The sequence below is a fragment of the Protopterus annectens genome, chromosome 8.part0 (genome assembly GCF_019279795.1).
Source record: "Protopterus annectens isolate FY-2018-M chromosome 8.part0, PAN1.0, whole genome shotgun sequence".
Lineage (NCBI taxonomy): Eukaryota > Metazoa > Chordata > Ceratodontiformes > Protopteridae > Protopterus > Protopterus annectens.
The window spans coordinates 1,908,821,203-1,908,840,087 of NC_056741.1; the positions used below are offsets into that span (position 1 = coordinate 1,908,821,203).

Here is an 18,885-nt window from a genome sequence, read left to right on the forward strand (position 1 = left end):
CTCTGACTACTAACTAAGTGACTCACGGTTTAATTAGAAACCAGGGAGTCTGAGATGCTGGCAGGGAAGGATGTGCATGCCCATTTTGGCAGGGTTGGAACACAATCAGGCTCACCTTATGACCAATCTCTGATGTTGGCTGGAGACGTTGGGATACACAGGCGGACACTGTCTTAAACAGAAAAGATGAGGTGCATCGACTGATTTGCATCTATGGGTATCCACAGAGGAGAGTTAGTGCCAAAAAGCAAAACACTCCTTGACAGCAATATGGCACTCCCATTAGTGCTTTAGTCTCCTCAATGGTGCTGAGCATGGGCTGGAGTAAGTTAGGGGAGAAAGGAGACCCTGGTATATCCAGTGATGAGGAGTGGTCCTAGGGGCCGAACAAGATGCACCTACTGGGAATAGGACTTTGATTCATCAAGCCAACACCCAGAGTGTAGTTATGGGAGTGTGCACTTACACCATGAAGGCACTTAGGTACCCTGCTGTGATGAAGGTAGCCGATCTTCCTGCAAAGGTGGCAGAGTTAGGCTACACAAATGTCCTAACTGCTGTGATGGAGACGAAGGCATAAACAACCCTAATACCTGCTTATATGCTGGTGATTCTGAAGGCCTCTGACTGCCATTCAGTAGTGAAGGTAAATTCCCTAGTATGGGGGTGCAAATGGGCAGAGTCCAACAGAGGAGGCTTAATGGCTGTCAGGCATGAGGGAAAACGGCACCTAGAAAAAATCCTTAACATTTTAAAATGTCATATGCATACATGAATGCAAACATACACTTGTCTTCACAAGCAACAAGATTAAATACAATTTCTGTTTAAAATTTATAATACAGCAGAATACTCACTCTAGTTCAGTTAGATAAGTGCACATCCAAAGACTTTCTGAAAGTTCTTTAGAATTCTTCTTGTCAAGATTGCATTCAATTAGCCTTTTGGAAAACAGAATAACAAGAAAGTGAATTAAATGAAAACAGTATCAGTTTACGTATTGCTATTACAGTTATTATTTAAGAGCTACCATATGACAGTCAAAGTACAGAAAAAAATGTAAACTCTGAGGTACGCTACAGGCAATATATATAAAACAGAATGTACGGTTGTGTACATAAACTTACCATAACAGTAATGTCTGAAGGATTGATTTAGATGACTTAGGTCCAGTATAGGACTCAGATCCCCTGTCTTTCCTTTTTGGAACTAAAAAGAACCTGGAGTAGACGCCGGATCCTATCTGGTCTAATGGGACCTGCTAGATGTTCCTTTTTCTCAACAGCTTTTCTGCTGTTGAGGATTCCATCTGATGGGTTGGCACTAAGGGTACACTGGTTTTCATCTGAAGTGAGGAGAGAAATGGAATTGTGTATCATCTTATTATCCTCAAAACCCATGAGGCTGAAGGATTGGCCCACCAGGTTTAAGGGTGTAGGAATAAGTGCCTTCAGACTGCCTCAATAGTGCGGCCATCAAGCAACACTTCAGGAGTGCTGAAAGGATTTCTTGGAGAAGGGACAGCAACATTCTTGGATTTGCAGATCTCCTGTACAACTAGGAGGATATCCATTAAAATTACCCCATCCTCTGTCCTGGGGGAGGCGTTATTCAAGGAACCATCTTAGTTAAAATCCTGTGATTTTCTCAATCACGTGTTGTTTCCTTGTTGTTGATTCCTGAAGAAGGTATTTTGAGGAGTAGAGAAGCAAATTCCCAAGGCACATAGGATCTTATCATCCTGTTCTCTTCTGGTGAGTGTTTCCTTGATCTTTGGTCAAAATAATGTGGAACCATCAATGATGGCATTAATGAAGGATGTGTTGAAGCCTTCTGCAAAATCATATAACTGCATTCAGGCACAGAGGAGTACAGCAATGCTGGTACCTGCTGCATTAGCCATTTTATCAGCTGCATTTCAAAGCATTCACATGGAAATGTTGGAAAGGGAATTTAAGGTAGATAGCTGGGATTCTACAGCCTTCTGGATATTCCCTTGCAAATTACCAGAAATAAAATTGCTGAGCTCTTTGGTCAATTCTCTTTGGAAATAAGTAACATGAGCAAGATAGTTCAGCAGTCTCAAGGAAAAGGTCACTGAAGAGTATGTCTGTTTTCCAAATCTTTGCAGAGCCCTGGATTCCTTATTAGGGGGTGGACAAAACAGCAGTCTTTGAACATCTCTTTCTTTATGGCTGTCACTATGACCATAGCATCTCCAGGGGGACCTTTACTCCAATGAGAACTATCCTTTGGTGCAGTCAAAATCTTATCTATTTTTTGGGGAATTTACTCTGCTGTCCTTCTAGGACACTAAATCAATGAGTGCATCAGTAGGGGGAACCACCCAAGGTAGTAGAAGTGCCAGCTCCAAAAGCCTTCAGGAGCATGCATTCTTCCAAGAAAGGTGTATTGGTGGACCATCCCCTTTCTGCTTAATGAACTGTAGAATTTTGCCAAAGGAGACATCTCTGAAGGGGAATCTAGGGGAACCCTCCCCTTCATCCAAATCCATGTTTTCTGTGACAGATTCCAATGATGAATCTAAATGCTTCCATTTGCAAGTCTGTTTTCTATGGACCTGTTGTTGGGGAACCTCTGGTGATGGGTCTGAATATGACTGAAAACTCAATGACAGAACTTCCCTGAGATCTCTGAAAATGGATTGTCCCTGTCAATGAGAAGAAGCAGATTCCAAAGCAGTACAACTAGGAGGTTGGGATGGATCTGAATAAGCAGGAGGCACCTCTTCTCTCAGTCTGAACAGAACCTGATAGAAGGCCTTCAAAACTGAAGTGGAAAATGAAATTGAGGAAGTCTCTCTAATGGGGGAACATAAAGAGATGCTGAGGCTCCGACCCACCCCAGGTCTGAGGCATACGCTGGAGCTGAGCAGTCGATAGCCAATGCCCCAAGAGGGAGAGAGGGTTTCAACAGTTCCAATCTGTCCCCTAAAGTACCGGCTTTGACATTTCAGCTCAAACGCTTATTTCAGTCCAACAAGATCAGAGTCAAGACAGACTGGGAAATAGTCAGGGCTGACATGGAAGACTCTAATGGTGTTGAAGTAGGTGCTCTGGTGATGTTCAGATCTAAGATTTTTGGTTCCAAAGGTTGGACCTGCAGTGGAGTCATCAGTGGTAAAAGCAAAGATTCCCCCAAAGCTGTGGTGAACTGTCTCAAAAAGTAAACAGAAACAAAACAAAGACAGTGGGTTCACCAAATTCGGCTTTTTGGAAAACAATGAGTCCACAAATGAATAAATTCTAAAATTCGACCTCTCTTTAATAGACAAATAGCAAAATAACAAAACCAAATAAAATGAGTCCCTTAAAATCCACACGATAAGCGCTTTCGATAAAAATCTTCCTCAGATCGTGATCTAAAAGTGGGACTAACATTCATTTTTAAAAGATGTTCCTCTATATTGCTAACCAATCCGTACACATAACAAGTGACTTTCAGCCAATCCATAATAGTATTCCTCTACCTCATTTGCATATACAAGATCAAGTACTTCTGTTTCCCGCCTTTTTCATTGCAGCTCATAGTATGTAAATAAGGTGCATATTCATCCAATCAAAAATGTATAAAAATACATATACTGGTGATTGGCGATGGCTCACCTGTCTTGCTTACTCGCAATCATAGCTTAGAGCCTCTTTCCTTAATGTGAATGTCTCTATATAATGGAATGTTTGAAAACTTTTAAAACAAGCTATACAGAGAGAACAGCTTGAAAGTCATCCATTACATTGAACTCATAAGTACGCATGAAGCCGATCACTTCAATTTACATATATTCAGGCATATATCGATAGTCTACATCATAGGCTTTATTTACAAAGCAAAATATCAAGCCTATACAGCCTGGAAATAACCAAAAATAGATATATCCATTCTTTATATATATTTACATCGACCAAGTTGATATCTAGTCCAGTTCATTGGTGTGCTTGAAGCCGATCGCTTCAGTTTGCATAAAAAATCAACCTGTCTTCACTGTCTCAAAGATCTACAATTTCATAATCTAAAAACTGTGTCTTTAGATTATGCATGATAGCATGATTAATGAAAGTAGCACAACTCGATGTTTAAAGACACCATTGGTGGCTGATACCAATTTGTCCAGGTAATCAAGTTACCGTATTGTTGTATAGTTTAAAATGAGTGACATATGGACACATATCAAGATGGAGCAGGTTGTTTTCACTGTTCTGAAGATCTAGTAGTATATAAGGGCATGTTCTTAAGTCATGCTCAATAGTATTATTCAAAAAAAAGACACGCTTGATGTTTAAAAGCACCGTTGATAGCAAGTAACAATTTATCCAAGTGACCAAGTAACCAAATTACTATGTGGTTGTTATAACTTGGAATAATTAGAACATAAACGCATCTTATTTGTAATAAGACTATGCCACTCTTGTGTAAAAGCCAACAGCCATATGTTATCATGAGTAATAGAACTTTAAAATTTCTCAGCATAACCTCACTCTCTGTGGGGACTTCTAAGTGTATACCAATCTGATACATGGAATTCTTGCAGCATGATAAACATATTATTGCGTATAGATAGAGGACATCAAGCAGGTTTCATAATAAAATAGCTCCTCTTTTAGTGTCGATTCATCATCATATATACTTATAACATATTTCTTGAATGCACACGTGCTTTCTTTATACTCGGTCTCCTGAGTTTCAAAATTGGTTTTAGGGGAACAATGCTATTTAAACCTGGAGGATGATCAGCCCTCAAATTGATTATCCATTTGCTTTCTCTTAACTCAGTTAGGTTCTCGATGTCACCTCTCCTTGGTCCGACAAAAATGTTTTCAATCACTTTATACATAAATGTGTGACCTCTATTCATGTCAACATGACAGGCTAGTGCATTGTACATATCTTTGTTAGTGATATCCCTTTGGTGTCTTTGTATTCTTTTTTTAAGCAACTGGTTACTTTTTCCTATGTAAAAAGATGAGCAATTTTTGCAAGTTGCTAAATAGACGACATTACAAGTTTTACAAGTTGCCTTAACATTAAAAATATACTCTCTACCAGTAGCCGGATGCACAAACTGATTGCTACTATCTATCAGTGCACAGATATTACAATTGCCACACATATATGTGCCTTTGCGTCCCTTTATTGGGTTATTATTCTGTGTGTTATTTTATAAAAGTCTTTTTATGTTCTTTTTGTTCTTATCCTGCTCTTTGTACCCTCTATCTTTGAGATTCTTCTGTGGAAATTTTACTTCTCTGTTTCGTGAATGAATTCTAGTGTCAAACACTATAGAAACATTACTTCTGAAGAAAAGAAAGCAATATTTAACTTACAATGGAATCATGATGTCATTTGGAGATGAGCTGACAAAGGAGGTGCCATAGTAATGATGGACACAGCATGGTATGTCAACAAGATGATGAGAATGCTACGAGATTCTAAAACATATATTGAAGTTCCATCCTCAGAAATAACCAGAGCTATGAATAAAATTAGCTCTTGTTTAAGTGATATGGTGTCATACAGACAGATTGATAAGGATTTATTTGACTTCCTGGATGTTCTTAAACCCACTGTCCCATGTATCAATGGATTACCAAAGATACATAAAGACATCAAGGATCCTCCATTACTCCCAATAGTTTTAGGCCAAGGATGGGCCACAGAGAATTTATCGCTATATGTGGAAAAGGAACTAAGGGAACTTTTAAATTCCTATACAACAGTATTAAGAGATACAGATTATTTCCTAGATAAATTGCTCAAATCTATGGAAAATACAGTAAACGAGGGTGACCTTCTGTTAACAACCTTGGATGTTAATAATCTTTTCACCACTATTCCAAATGACATTGGAATAGATTCTATCAGAAGGTTGATGTTAACTAAGAAAACTGCAGCTGAAACACGACTCATCTGTGATCTGCTAGAATTGATATTGGAGAATAACTATTTTATATATGGAGAAAAGATCTATCTACAGAAATGGGGGGTGGCCATGGGCACCCCCTGTGCCAATAGTTACTCCAATCTAGTTCTTGTTGAATGGGAACAACAAGTTGTATTACACATCAAATCTTTGGCAGAAAAATATTCTTTATTATGGATGTTTTGTTGATGACCTATTTATCTTATGGAAAGGTGATGAAGAGCAATTCAGACGATTTCATAAATATCTTGATATGACCACCTCTTATTTGACGTTCACTTCGGATTGTTCAAGGCAAACTATAAATTTCTTGGATGTCAGTGTCAGATTCAATGATTCAGGTACTTTGGACTTTGATCTTTATAGAAAGAGCACATGGAGAAATCATTATCTACAAAAAAGTAGCATGCATCCGAGACATGTTGTCAGAAATATTATGACCAATGAGACAAATAGAATTTACAAACGGTGTAATCGGGAATCAGCACGAAACAGAGAAGTAAAATTTCTACAGAAGAATCTCAAAGATAAAGGGTACAAAGAGCAGGATTTACACCCTCAGAACATTGAACGACAGAATGTAGCCAAACAAGCAAATATGAACATCAGGTTTTCTCTGACTTACAGTACTGACAATTCTCAAATTTTGAGAGTAGTAAATAAATTTTGGCCTATTCTAACCCAGGACCCGCAGATAAAAAATATTGTTGGGGAAAGACCACAGTTCTGTTATAAGAACAAAAAGAACATAAAAAGACTTTTATGTACTAACACACAGAATAGTAACCCAATAAAGGGACGCAAAGGCACATATATGTGTGGCAATTGTAATATCTGTGCACTGATAGATAGTAGCAATCAGTTTGTGCATCCGGCTAATGGTAGAGAGTATATTTTTAATGTTAAGGTGACTTGTAAAACTTGTAATGTCATCTATTTAGCAACTTGCAAAAATTGCTCATCTTTTTACATAGGAAAAACTAACCAGTTGCTTAAAAAAAGAATACAAAGACACCAAAGGGATATCACCAGCAAAGATATGCACAATGCACTAGCCTGTTATGTTGACATGAATAGAGGTCACGCATTTATGTATAAACTGATTGAAAACATTTTTGTTGGACCAAGGAGAGGTGACATTGAGAACCTAACTGAGTTAAGAGAAACCAAATGGATAATCAATCTGAGGGCTGATCAACCTCCAGGTTTAAATAGCATTGTTCCCCTAAAACCAATTTTGAAACTCAGGAGACCGAGTATAAAGAAAGCACGTGTGCATTCAAGAAATATGTTATAAGTATATATGATGATGAATCGACACTAAAAGAGGAGCTATTTTATTATGAAACCTGCTTGATGCCCTCTATCTATACACAATAATATGTTTATCATGCTGCAAGAATTCCATGTATCAGATTGGTATACACTTAGAAGTCCCCACAGAGAGTGAGGTTATGCTGAGAAATTTGAAAGTTCTATTACTCATGACAACGTATGGCTGTTGGCTTTTACACAAGAGTGGCATAGTCTTATTACAAATAAGATGCGTTTATGTTCTAATTATTCCAAGTTATAACAACCACATAGTAATTTGGTTACTTGGTCACTTGGATAAATTGTTACTTGCTATCAACGGTGCTTTTAAACATCAAGCGTGTCTTTTTTTTGAATAATACTATTGGGCATGACTTAAGAACATGCCCTTATACACTACTACATCTTCAGAACAGCAAAGACAACCTGATCCATTTTGATATGTGTCCATATGTCACTCATTTTAAATTATACAACAATACGGTAACTTGATTACCTGGACAAATTGGTATCAGCCACCGATGGTGTCTTTAAACATCGAGTTGTGCTACTTTCATTAATCATGCTATCATGCATAATCTAAAGACACATTTTTTAGATTATGAAATTGTATATCTTTGAGACAGTGAAGACAGTTTGATTTTTTATGCAAACAGAAGCGATCGGCTTCAAGCACACCAATGAACTGGACTAGATATCAACTTGGTCGATGTAAATATATATAAAGAATGGATATATCTATTTTTGGTTATTTCCAGGCTGTATAGGCTTGATATTTTGCTTTGTAAATAAAGCCTATGATGAAGACTATCGATATATGCCTGAAAATATGTAAATTGAAGCGATCGGCTTCATGCGCACTTATGAGTTCAATACAATGAATGACTTTCAAGCTGTTCTCTCTGTATAGCTTGTTTTAAAAGTTTTCAAACATTCCGCTATATAGAGGCATTCACATTAAGGAAAAAGGCTCTAAGCTATGATTGCGAGTAAGCAAGGCAGGAGAGCCATCGCCAATCACCAGTATATGTATTTTTCTACATTTTTGATTGGATGAATATGCACCTTATTTACATACTATGAGCTGTAATGAAAAAGGCAGGAAACGGAAGTATTTGATCTTGTATATGCAAATGAGGTAGAGGAATACTATTATGGATTGGCTGAAAGTCACTTGTTATGTGTACGAATTCGTTAGCAATATAGAGGAACATCTTTTAAAAATGAATGTTAGCCCCACTTTTAGATCACGATCTGTGGAAGATTTTTATCAAAAGCATTTATCATGTGGATTATAAGGGACTCTTATTTTATTTGGTTTTGTTATTTTACTATTTGTCTATTAAAGAGAGGTTGAATTTTGGAATTTATTCATTCGTTGACTCATTGTTTTCCAAAAAGCCGAATTTGGTGAACCCACTGTCTTTGTTTTGTTTCTGAGTCATCAGTGGTGGGTGCAAATGCATTGCTCTCATTTCAAACAGTGAGGATGGACTCCATCATGGAGCGTAGAGGACCCCCAACTGTATCTTTTTTCAAAGGAACCACAGCATCATTCTAACATTGGCTTCAGTAAGGCTCTTCAATGAACAGGCAGATGTAGAGGAAGAAGCAATCAAGGAAGCCTTGGACAGATGCTGGAGTATCACTGAATGGAGTCGAGGATTAATCGGCTCTGGAGAGAAGAGTAGCAGTGGAGAAGGTGAATAGATCTGAGGCTTCGGATGTAAAGGCTTCTGAACTTTCGATGCCAGACCAATGAAAGTTGCTGCATCTCAAGACCATTTTCTAGCTCTCTCAAGGTCTTTCACTAGACTCTTGCTTTCCAAGGTCAACTCTTTCAGTTTTGAGAGTTCTTTATCTTTCTCCCTCAAGTTAGATGGGGAAGGAGATAATATAGATTTGCCTGAATGAGCAGGAAGAAAACCCTTCATAATTAATTTGTCCCTCTTATTTTGAAGAGATTTGTGACCAAAAGGAAGCACAGATTTCTCAGTCTGTGTCTAAATTTACTGCTCCCAAGCAGTAGACACAAAGGGAGTGGAGGTCTTGTGGAGGTATCTTATGGCTACATTGTTAACATTTTTTAAACGTTTTTCAGCCATGGTCTCAGAAAGTACTAAACACGCACACTCACACACACACTCACTCACACACACGCACGCACACACACACACACACACACACACACACACACACACACACACACACACACACACACACATACACAAACCTTAATATCCAGAAAATTTGAAAACTGTAAGAAATACTGCAAAAACTGTGATAAGGATAATGTATATAAAGCTAACTACTGTTTTTCAACTCAGAAAAAAGTCCTAATAAGAAATAATTTTTTTTTTAATTCTAACAGCTGAGAACAATGGATAAGGAAGGAAAAGTGCACAAAACAGCTAAAGCTGAGAAACAACAAATTATCTAAAACCCCCAAAAGGATTTATCCTATTGTCAAGCTCAGAGCCCTGTGACCATTGGGTTCAGGCGGCAAAAGAGATCTGGGGTATTTTGAGGGTGGTAGGGGAGGAGTCAGAGCCCTAGATCTGAAGCTTTAAAGGTGCCAAGGCCAGATTCGAGCTGGGTCTGATCCACATCTGTTGAATCATGAAAATGGACAACATCAGATCCACTGCTGCTTGGGGCAGAAGGGAATCACCAAAATGATCTTTGGAGAGTTCCTTCTGAATCTTCAGAATGACCCTGCATATTAGTGGAAAGAGTGGAAAAGCCTATGGGAACATTCTTGTACAAGGCAAAGAAAAATCATATGTCTTCCAGACCTTCTTGTATGGAGTCCTACATTAGAATTTTAACTGACTGTTGTGAGTAGAAGAAAAACAATCTATTTGAGGCATTCCCCACAGCTGGATCAATTCCTGCAGACCGCTCTCAATCAGTTTCCATTTGTGAGGGTCTGTCCTGGTCTTGCTCAGCCTGTCTGTAACTAAATGAAGAGGTTGCTTCTAGCAAACAACTTTATATTTCATTGTTTCATCTACAAATAAAGTACCTGTTGCCCTTGAGGAATAAATTGCCTATGTTACAATAAAAATGATAAGCTAGTAATATTGCAATAGGGAATGGATGGCAAACTGATAACAGGTTCATCGTTACTAGGTATCTCTGACAAAGAGGACATTCTCAGGACTGCAGCATCTACCCCCTTTAAAAGTACAACACACTACAGTATCAGCAATGCATCTATATACTGTGGGAGTAGAACCCACAACCTTCTGCATCAAAAGCAAGTACACTACCTGTTGTGCTATTAACAATGCAAGCAGATTCAGCATAAGCAGCACTATACTTCTCTTCAAGCTCTCAGCTCTGTGTAAAATCCACTCAACTCTCAACTGTATCTGTCAACTTTGAAGCACAAGAAATCTGGAAAAGCCAAAATTTATGGGGGAGGGACAAAAGCCCAAAAACTAGGGACACGTTTTAAACATTGCTTGTATAATCTTGAAAAGTTGCTAGAATAAAGTGTTTCATTACCACCATGCATTTTTCTGCCAAGCCTTGAACCCAGGACCCTGTGCACTACAGTCAGAGCAACATACCACTATACCAAATCAGCTGCTTCTTGAAAGACAGACTGAAACTTAAATGGGTATAATTTAGTGAATTCAGTTCTCATCACAACTCTCAACTTCTTAGCACAAAACACCTAGACAAAGCCAATAATGGGGAAATACACCCGCCAAACATATTCGGTGAATTCAGTTCATTCATTGTTACTAGGTCTCTCTGCCAAAGAGGACATTCTCAGGACTGCAGCATCCATCCCTTTAAAAGTACAACACAGTACAATATCAGCAATGCATCTATATATTGTGGGAGTAGAACCCACAACCTTCTGCATCAAAAGCAAGTACACTACCTGTTGTATTATTGACAATGCAAGCATACTCACCATAAGCAGCACTAAACTTCTCTTCAAGCTCTCAGCTCCTTGTAAACTCCACTCACCATAGCTGTCAACCTCTTAGCATAAAAAACCTGGACAAAACCACTAATAGGGGAATACAGCCACAAAAATAGGGACAGTTTTCAAATATTGATCATATAAACAGAAAATTGCTAGAATAAAAGGTTTTGTGTTACTATGTACTTTTTGAAGAATATGAAGTCTGAAATTCAAATGTCTGTCATTATTTAGTGAATTCAAAATCCTGAAACCACAGATGTTATGAGGAACAGAACAAAAATATGAGGGAAAAATTTCACAATTGGTGGTGGGTAGGGAAGATAAGCTGTAGCTACCTACTTGTCAAGGCTCAGGGTTTGAGTCTAGCTCCTGAGTTTTCTCTAGCCACCAGCTATATATAACTGGGGCATCACACACACACACGCACACACACACTTCTCAAACCTCTGTTCATGTTCTCATATAAAAGGAAACCTCTGTTCTCATGAAAGGAAGAAACTAAATACTCTGTTCTCATAGAAAAAGAAACCTCTGTTCTCATACGAAAGAAATACCTCTGTTCTCATAAAAGGAAGAAACTAAATACTCTGTTCTCCTTCCAGCTCAAGTCCCATCGTTAATACTTGCTGCTTGTCCCATGAGAGCAAATTACCCAGGCAGACACTGCATTCACACGAGAGCAAGCCAATAGGTCCCAGCCTGCAGACATTGCCGTCCAATCCCATTCAAGTTTATGCAGTTGTAACTGCATAGACTTCTGGGATCTCTGTTGTTTGAATGGTGTTTCCCTAATCTGGACTGGTTCACTAGCAGTCCGGATTGATTCCTATGTGTGACGGACTTGAGAATAACACGTATGGGTGGGTGGAGTTTTGGGAATACCATGCGTGGGCGGAGTTGTGCAGATCACTTTTGTTTTATTTCTTGCAGTTTTGTGATCACTTTTATTTCTTTTTTAATTTTATTTTATTTACAGCTGGGGGGGCTGCAGTCCTGCAGTCCAATAGCACGAGACGCCCCTGCTGTCTATCACACAATATTACTCTGTAAGATGCCTGTAGAGAGAGGCTGTGCTGAAAAGTAAAATCCCAGGTTACCATAGCTAGTCTGCACAGTGGGTAAGATCTCTTTTCCCCCTGTTTTTATGTACTACATCACCATGTTGTTGTCTGCAAGCACTTATAGTGGCCCTGTGACAATTGAGATCATTGTATAAGTACCAACATCTCTTTTACACTTGTGTGCTTTAGTCTGTCTTTTCTGTTCCAAAGACCCTGTACTTTTTTCCTTATAGACACTGCTACCCAGGAAAGTCTGAGGCATTTCTTGTTACAGACTATGCTAGAACTGAAATGGAAAATGGGAGACTCAGATTCTGACATATTTGGTCTTTCCACCAAAAAAAACAAATCTCACTTTCCAGAAAGCCCAAAACTGTAAACTGGAAGGTCAGGGGATGCTGATATTAGGGCCATGCAGATTTTAAGTACCAGTGGATTTTTCTCATGTGGTGCCTTGATAGAGGAATCGTGAAAATCACAGCTGTCATATTACCCAAAATCTTGAGAAATTCCCTGGCTGTGACAGTAATCTGAGTGGAAAACTCAATAATAGATCTAGATACTGATCTACTTTTTATCAGTTTAATTTATCCAAGACTTTTGAATTTCTAATACCATGACAGGAGTGGACTCCATTCCTAAGTCAGCATATGATTAAAGTTCATAAAATTAGAATTTTTTCAGTCTTTGATTTTAGTCAAAAGTACTCTTTGCAGCATCCACAATGTGCCCAGAATTGACTTCTCCTGCAACTCATAAAGAGTTATATGTATTGGTAGCATATCTAAATACAACTGTAAAGACTTTTTTTATTAGACCTGTTGCTTCGACTGCTATTGGAACTGTCTGTTTATCTGTCCTCCACATTGCTCTTATTTCTGCCTGCAAATCCTTGTATTTTATGACTTTGTGTCTTTCTGTACATAAGATACTGTAATCACTGAGTGTAGCAATTTCAATGGTCAATTCTACTTTTGTCTTCCTTTCCTGGACAACTACATTTGGTTTTCTTAAATCTTTTTTTTTAACTGTTGGTAATGGGTGATCCCATGTGATGTACACTTCATCATTCACTACAATGCTTTGTGGTTCACATTTCCAATGCTTCTCAACTACTTCAATATTGTAATGTTTGCACAATCCTCAGTAGACAGTCTTGCCACATTACTGTGCTTTTCAGTATACAGGCCCTCTGCCATGAGTGTATCCTACCCAGCAGCAAGATGCACAAAAGTTTCCAGTTCTTTTTTACAGAACCTGCATTTGTTTCTCCCATACGATCAATGGACTTTGCAAACAAAGGTGTACATAGTCCACTATCCTGGGCCACCATTATTAAACGTTCATCTTTTTGCTTCAGTTCACTTTTCCTTAATCACTCCTGTCTCAAATCCTGGTCAACATGAGGTCGTTCCAGGAGATCTCTCTACTTGCTACAATATTTATTGCATTTTCATATTTTTTCCATCTCATCTAATCATTCTTCTTATATTCTTTCCTTTCTCTTTTTGTCTCATTCAGTTGCTGTCTAATTTTTGTCTACTTCTGGTTTGAGTTCCATGCCTACTTGATACTAAAAATCTTCTGCTTAACTAAGCATAGAAGTCATCTTAGACAACTTTTCATCATGTTTTAAAACTTTCACTATATTTGCATCTGGTGAGGTCAGTAGATATGTATGCAGTCACACGACTGAAAATCTATACATGTAATCAATTTCAAGGAGGCCCATACCTCCTTCAGATTGAGGAATATATATATATAATCTTGTTATACATTGATTTTTATATGTCATTTGATAAACATGAGGCATTTTTCTTGTTTAACTGTCCTACTAATCCAATACATTTTAGGCAAGTCAATCACCCAAAAACTGTAAGTTAGAACAGGAAGAGCAGTTCATAGCTTGGACTTTACTCCTAGATGTCAAGGCAGATTTCATTATTAGTTTTAGTCTTCTGAAGTATTCCTTACTGAGTTTTATTCACATCTGTCCACGTTTTATTGTTCATAATTCATCACTTTATATACTCCTTCCTGTTCTAGTTTCTTTATATCACATTCCTGTCCTGCATTGATATTTTCTTGGCGTTACAGCTTTCCTGCTTTAAATATTTATTTTGCACATTTTTAAAGACCAAGTGATATTCTTATATTAGAGAAAGTCTTACCCACTTACAGTTGTGATTTCAACTCCTCATATGATGAATTGTATAGTTTTAAGTCATGCACAAAAAGTAGAAGAGAAGCTTTTAAACAAGGTTGTTTTCTGGAAGCCTTTTTCTGTACAAGAAAAGCTTTTTGAAGACACCACAGAAAAACAATCTCGTGAAAAGTAGTCAAACAAGCCTTACAAATGTTTTCCTGGAACCCTAGTTTGAGCAAGAGATCACTCAGCCAAGTAAGAGATTCCTGACACATTGTAAAAGGCTCTGCAAAGATCAGCAAGGTGTCTAAATAAGGAAATATCTGAATACCTTGCAGTGTGCATTAGGCTATCACTTGTGCTAGACACTATGTAAGTAGCCTTGAAGCAATGGATAGACCAAAGAGTAAGGCAGAGAATTGATGATGTGATCCAGACACAGAAATCTTTAAGAAACATCTGAAATATGGATCTATAGGAATGTGATGATAAGCATCCCTTAAATCTAAGTCACCAAAAAAAATCAAACGGAGTATAAGGGGTATCAAGTTGTGAAGGGATAACATTTTGAACAAGTTAAGACATATACTTTCTCACTCATTTTTGGAATTTGGAAAGAAAACAGGGAGATGAATAGATTTGGCTAAAGCAAACTCAAATATCACTTTAGACATAAAAGGATTACTTTTCAAAGAAACCCTGTCTCTTGGGAAGACTAGATAAGGTTGATCCACCATAAGAGTTTGTGACTCAGATACTCTTCTTGCACAGGTCAGAGCAATCAGCAAAACTGTTTTCATGTTAAGAACCTTAAAGTCAGATGGTTCAAATGGAGCAAGTGTTAGCTTGTCCAAACAAAATTAAGATTACAAGGAGATGCCACTGTTTTTTGGGAGGTTTCTTGTGTATTTCCCCTTTCAAAAGCATTTTTAAATGAGATTGCAATGAAAGAGGGGGATCCATTGGCAGACATGCTGATATGGCTGACAAATGAACATTGATAGAGAAGTAAGACAGGCCATAGAATAGTAAGTCACACAAATACTACAAAACAGAGAAACACTAGCCCTTAGTGGGTGTTAGTTGTTTTGCTGCCACCAACTACAAAACATTTTTCATTTGCTTATATATGATTTTCTAGTAGCAGGCTTTCTTGTCTCCATTAGTAGCTACTGCGTGTCCTCAGAAAGAGATGTCTTGAGGGTATTAAGACCCTATCATCCAGGCAGTCAGCTGCAGTTATTTGGGGTCAGGATATATCCAAAACCCTGCACTTTTATCCCCATTGACACTGGCTCCCCAAGCAATGTCTGAGGTGTTGGTTATGATTGACTGCTTTGGAGAAGAAGTGGAGAACGGGAGATCTGGATTCTGAAAAATTTGGTGTCTCCACCAAGCGGTTTCCCTTTTCACAAGTCCCAGAACTGGAATTTGGAAAGACAATGGTTATTGATGTTAGGACCAAACAGACTTCAGATAATATTGTATCTTTCTCATGTGGAGTCTTGCAAAAGGTATCATGAGAATCATGGATGATTGTGGTGTGATGGTATACACCTTTTGAATCTAAGGTTACTAAAAAACTCTAAATGAGGAAGAAGACTTAACAGTTTCAGAAGTGTAAGCATTCTGAACTTGAGCACTATCACAAACTGATTCAGGAAAAAAAAACAACCAGAACTGTTCTCAAGGAATTTTCTTTCTTTGGCACTAAAAATCATCACTGAATAATGCACCTTATCCAAATCTCAAGTGGAAGAACTGCTTCTATTACCCCTTCATACAGCATATGATGCAAACCAGGAGCAAAAAGAAGGGGATGGTCAGGTGAATGAGTGGGAGCCCTTGGAAGGAGGAATATCATCCCACTGCAATCTGTATCCCAGATGGATCACATTCAGAACCTATTTGTCTGAAACAATCTATTGCCAAAGGGAGAGAAATACAGGTTTAGACTTTCTGGAAGGGGTAAGAGATTGCCATGGTCCTGGTGGATAAAGTTGGGGAGGAAGCGAGGGGGGGGCAAGGTTCCATTTATAGTCATTCTGTCATGTTTGATTGTCCTTTGTTCTGGGGGAGGGGGTCCAAACGTCTTTTTGGAACCTCCCTACCATTGCTTTTTAAATATCTGCTTACGAGCATTCTGCTGAAACTGTTTATTTTCCTTCTTGCCAGAACTGGATGAGGGAGCAGAAAATTCCTTGGAAATTTTAGAGATTAGGGACTGAAAAAAAACTGACGGATTCCCTGGATAAGCTTACCTCTGTCATCACAATGTTTGATAACGTCTTCAGTAGAAAGTCCAAAAATTAAATCCCTATCCAAAGAAGAATTGAAAGTTTCATTTTTGACATCTTCTGAGTGGTTCTAAGAATGCAGCAAGGCAAACCTCCCCAAAACAGTACCAGTGGAAACAGCCATGGAAGCAGTATCCACAGAGTTATAAACACAATTCAAGCAATGAGTAATGACCTGAGAAACAGAGGAATCTAGATTACAAAAAGCAGCTTTTTCCTCACAACATGAACCTGCAATCAAAATATTCTTTATACTTTTACAATTAATATGTATAAACTCTAACTTTGCAGCCTGACAATTCAGAATTCTAAAAATCAAAGTTGCAGAAGCATATACTTTTTCCCAAACTAGTCAACAGATGTATCATCTTTGTCTTAAGCAGACGGATTAGAATTAATAAATATTTGGCAGCAGCTGCATTAACTAGAGATATAGCTGCTGGGTCATGTCTTGGATTAGTATATAAAAACTTGAAATACTGATAAACTTTGTACATTCTATCTGCTTTATTAAGGGCAGTAGGCTGTGTGTCAAACACATCCTCCAATGCTGACAGCATTTGGGGGATGGGTGAGGGTTCTGGATGTTCCAGTTGTAGCAGTTCATAGTATTTTCTATGGACTAGAAAGCATCAGTGTTCTTCCACTGAAAATGCTGTCTCATTCTGGAGTATGTCTCAGAGAAAATGAATCCTTCATAGGGAAATTTAGATAACATACTTCTCAAAATTTGAATCAGAAATGAGGACTTCCAAGGTGGCTGCACACTGAGTAACAGCTTAATTTCATCTTTTCCAGTGTGAAAACAGAAACTCAGAAAACAAAGCCAGTGAACTTGTCTTTTTGGGTAAAGTTAAGTAAATGGCTAGTAAGTGCACTGTAGGGATGCTAGCAAAAAAGAAATTCAGAGAACATGAAATAAAATCAATCACGAAAGGTGAGGAGAAAACACTGATCGAGAAGAATTCTGCAGCTGATCAGCAAGAAGCAGTGCAACCTGCAGCTTTGCTGCAAGGCATGACTTCCAGTAACCTAGAAGAAAAAATAAGTCAGATGTACTCAGCAATGATTAACTTAAATGAAACAATGAAGAATATATCAACTCAAATAAGATAAGGCTGGAAAAATGGAAGAAAATGTAAACAGATATTCAGAAGAGGTGATAAAACTGCAGAAATCAGACGTTAAAATGAGAAAAAGACTGAGTATGAGTACAGTGTAATTAGAGGACAGAAAGCACACAGGAGAAAACCTGGGATTTTCTGCTTTACCAGAGAAGCTGGAAGGAACAGACTGTACTAATTTTAGTACATCATCACTGTACACCAGACAGAAGAAGAGTAAATTTATTCCAATAATCCGGGAATGTTGAAAAGCAGGCATGAGATTCAAGCTGTTGTATCCAGCTGTTTGCAGAATACTCTTTCCTGGAGGGATCAACATCATTGATTTATAACATGCTAAGGAGGAAATACAAAACGTTGTCCAACCAAAAGTGAGCTATCAGCCAGAAGGAGATTCTGCTTCTTGTTCTTCTGGTAGTAAAGCCCATAGAGAGACTGTGCCAGTGACACCTTTTCCAATGTTTCAAAGGAAAATGCTTGAGAAACAGAAAAAAACCACAAGAGTTGACTAGAAGAACAGGGAGTATGTTGGTAATGAAGCAGAAACTGGATTTTGGAGATGGAGATCAACAGGAAGAAAACCAGCAACTCAGAAACCGACAAATAAATGTGGAATTACAAAGCATTAATTATATTTGTGAAACATGACAGAACATGAAAACCTGGAAATATTGGACTTCTTGACTTTGTTAAGCTTGTAGGGGACTCTAAAGCATATGTCCTACTTCATGTCATTAATATCTGGAAGAATATTTAGGAGGGTGGCTAAGGAAGGAAGAGTTAATTCAAAGTAAAAGAAAATTTTGTTCTTAACAATAGTATTTTTATAATGCATAACATGCATGCTGTAAAGCAAACCTTTCTCATTTATTTTTGAGTGCAATAGGAATAATAAAGTAAAAAGATGCCCCTGCTTGTTTTTCCTTCTTCCTTCTTTCTCGTTGTTCATTTCTAAAAAAAATGTAGGCACTATAATGTAAAAAAGAAGAAAAGTCTGATCAAATGAGCATAATACAAGGAAAAACTGATGTACTTTTTCTTAGTCTTGCATAGGGAATGCCT

The 18,885-nt window shown here is 38.0% G+C and overlaps 1 protein-coding gene across 2 annotated transcripts in view; it reads right to left on the reverse strand.

The window, feature by feature from the left end:
* The window catches only part of LOC122809712 (protein NLRC5-like), a 1,339,659-nt gene that overhangs the window by 1,126,156 nt on the left and 194,618 nt on the right, over positions 1–18,885 (reverse strand). For both annotated transcript variants that reach the window (XM_044081407.1, XR_006365941.1), the window contains exon 8: positions 858–941. In XM_044081407.1, coding sequence (XP_043937342.1) covers positions 858–941 — 84 coding nt within the window. The remainder of the gene's footprint in view (positions 1–857; positions 942–18,885) is intronic.